Source organism: Myotis davidii, unplaced genomic scaffold (assembly GCF_000327345.1).
Source record: "Myotis davidii unplaced genomic scaffold, ASM32734v1 scaffold826, whole genome shotgun sequence".
NCBI classification, from domain to species: domain Eukaryota; kingdom Metazoa; phylum Chordata; class Mammalia; order Chiroptera; family Vespertilionidae; genus Myotis; species Myotis davidii.
The window spans coordinates 975285-976720 of NW_006297142.1; the positions used below are offsets into that span (position 1 = coordinate 975285).

At 62.7% G+C, this 1436-nt stretch overlaps 1 protein-coding gene across 1 annotated transcript in view; it reads left to right on the forward strand.

Annotated features, from left to right (window-relative positions):
- The window catches only part of ASRGL1 (asparaginase like 1), a 15470-nt gene that overhangs the window by 12943 nt on the left and 1091 nt on the right, over nucleotides 1-1436 (forward strand). Inside the window, exon 5 of the mRNA XM_006772788.2 lies at nucleotides 736-854. Coding sequence (XP_006772851.1) covers nucleotides 736-854 — 119 coding nt within the window. The remainder of the gene's footprint in view (nucleotides 1-735; nucleotides 855-1436) is intronic.

Consider the following 1436-nt stretch of genomic DNA (forward strand, 5'->3'; position numbering starts at 1 on the left):
ACTGACCTGGTCGCCAGCTGGCGGTCACCCACCTGTCCCAGCCTTCCGTCTGGCTGCCGGCCAGCCCTGTGGCCTCCCGCACCCTCCCTGGCTTTGCTCTCTCCCGCCATGGTGGCCTCCCCGAAATCCCACGAGCTTAGCAGCTGTGTTTGGGTTTTGGGGGTCAGCGGGGCTGGCCCCCACTTCCTCCCGAGGCCTGGCCTGGGCCCGGCAGCTCCAGAGGAGGGACAGCCCGCAGGGCACTGCCATCTGGTACCCACAAAAGTGCCCCACACCTTGCTCACTGCAGGATCTGGAGGGGCAGGTGTGTGTGGCTACCATGCAACTCCTTCAGCGTTTCTTCTGGAAGGTGTATAACAAAATGGTCAGGGGAAATGACCGCATCTCGTCTTTACAGCAAGTCCTGGCAACGGGGTGCGGCCAGGCACCTGGGAGGTGGTCGGAAATGCAGGGTCTTGGGTCTCACCCGGGATGGGAACTCCGGGGAGGGGGAAGGGAGGAGGGAATGAGGGGGAGGGGAAGGGAGGAGGGAGTGGGGGGACCCAGGGAATTGTTCATCGCACTCAAGTCTGAGCTGCACTGTCACCTTACGCTTTCCCTGCCGGCTCCTGAGTCAGGGCCGCGGGGGGTCCATGTGTCCCGTTGGCCATTTGTGGGCGGCGTGGCCTCGGCAGGCACCGAGCTGCATGGTGTCTGTCTTCACACTGCCACTGTCTTTTCTGTTTACTTTTGCAGACACTTGGGAACGGTGGGCGCTGTTGCCTTGGACTCCAAAGGAGATGTCGCCTACGCCACCTCGACGGGGGGCATCGTGAATAAGATGGTCGGCCGAGTCGGGGACTCGCCCTGCATAGGTAGTGCTGCCAGAGGACTCCCGCCCCCCATTTCCTTCCCGTCATCAAGTTCACGTTCGCTGACTGCTCCCGTCCCCTCCCCTCCCCTCCCCTCCTCTCCCCTCCCCTCTCCTCTCCTCGAGGTTGGAGGGTCGCTGGGGCACTGCTTCCTACCCAGCAGGCGCTGTTTCCCCCCAAGCGCATGGCCTGAGTCGGGGTGACATGGGGAGGGAGATGGAGATCAGGAAGCTGAAGGTGCCCCCAAGCTACCCACCGTGCCTCCCTCTTCTCTCCAGCTCTAGTTTCCGGATCCACAGACTTAGTCCCAAATGTTAAATAGCCGCCCTCTGCCCAGGCACGGGCGCAAATTAGCGAGCGAGAAAGCTGAGAGCTGGCGGGCGAGATCATTAGATTTGAGTGGCACCAGAGGGATGCACCGCTCGCCACAGAAATGTTACAGATTGAAACGTGCCCCATGAGGACTGGAGCCGGTTCCCTCTCGTTCCCAGGAGCGGGTGGTGGGGAGGGGGTGCAGACTGGGGGGTGTGGGACAAAGGAGGAGCTGTCCTGGTGCAGCTGCCCCTCCCCTCCCCTCCCCTCCCC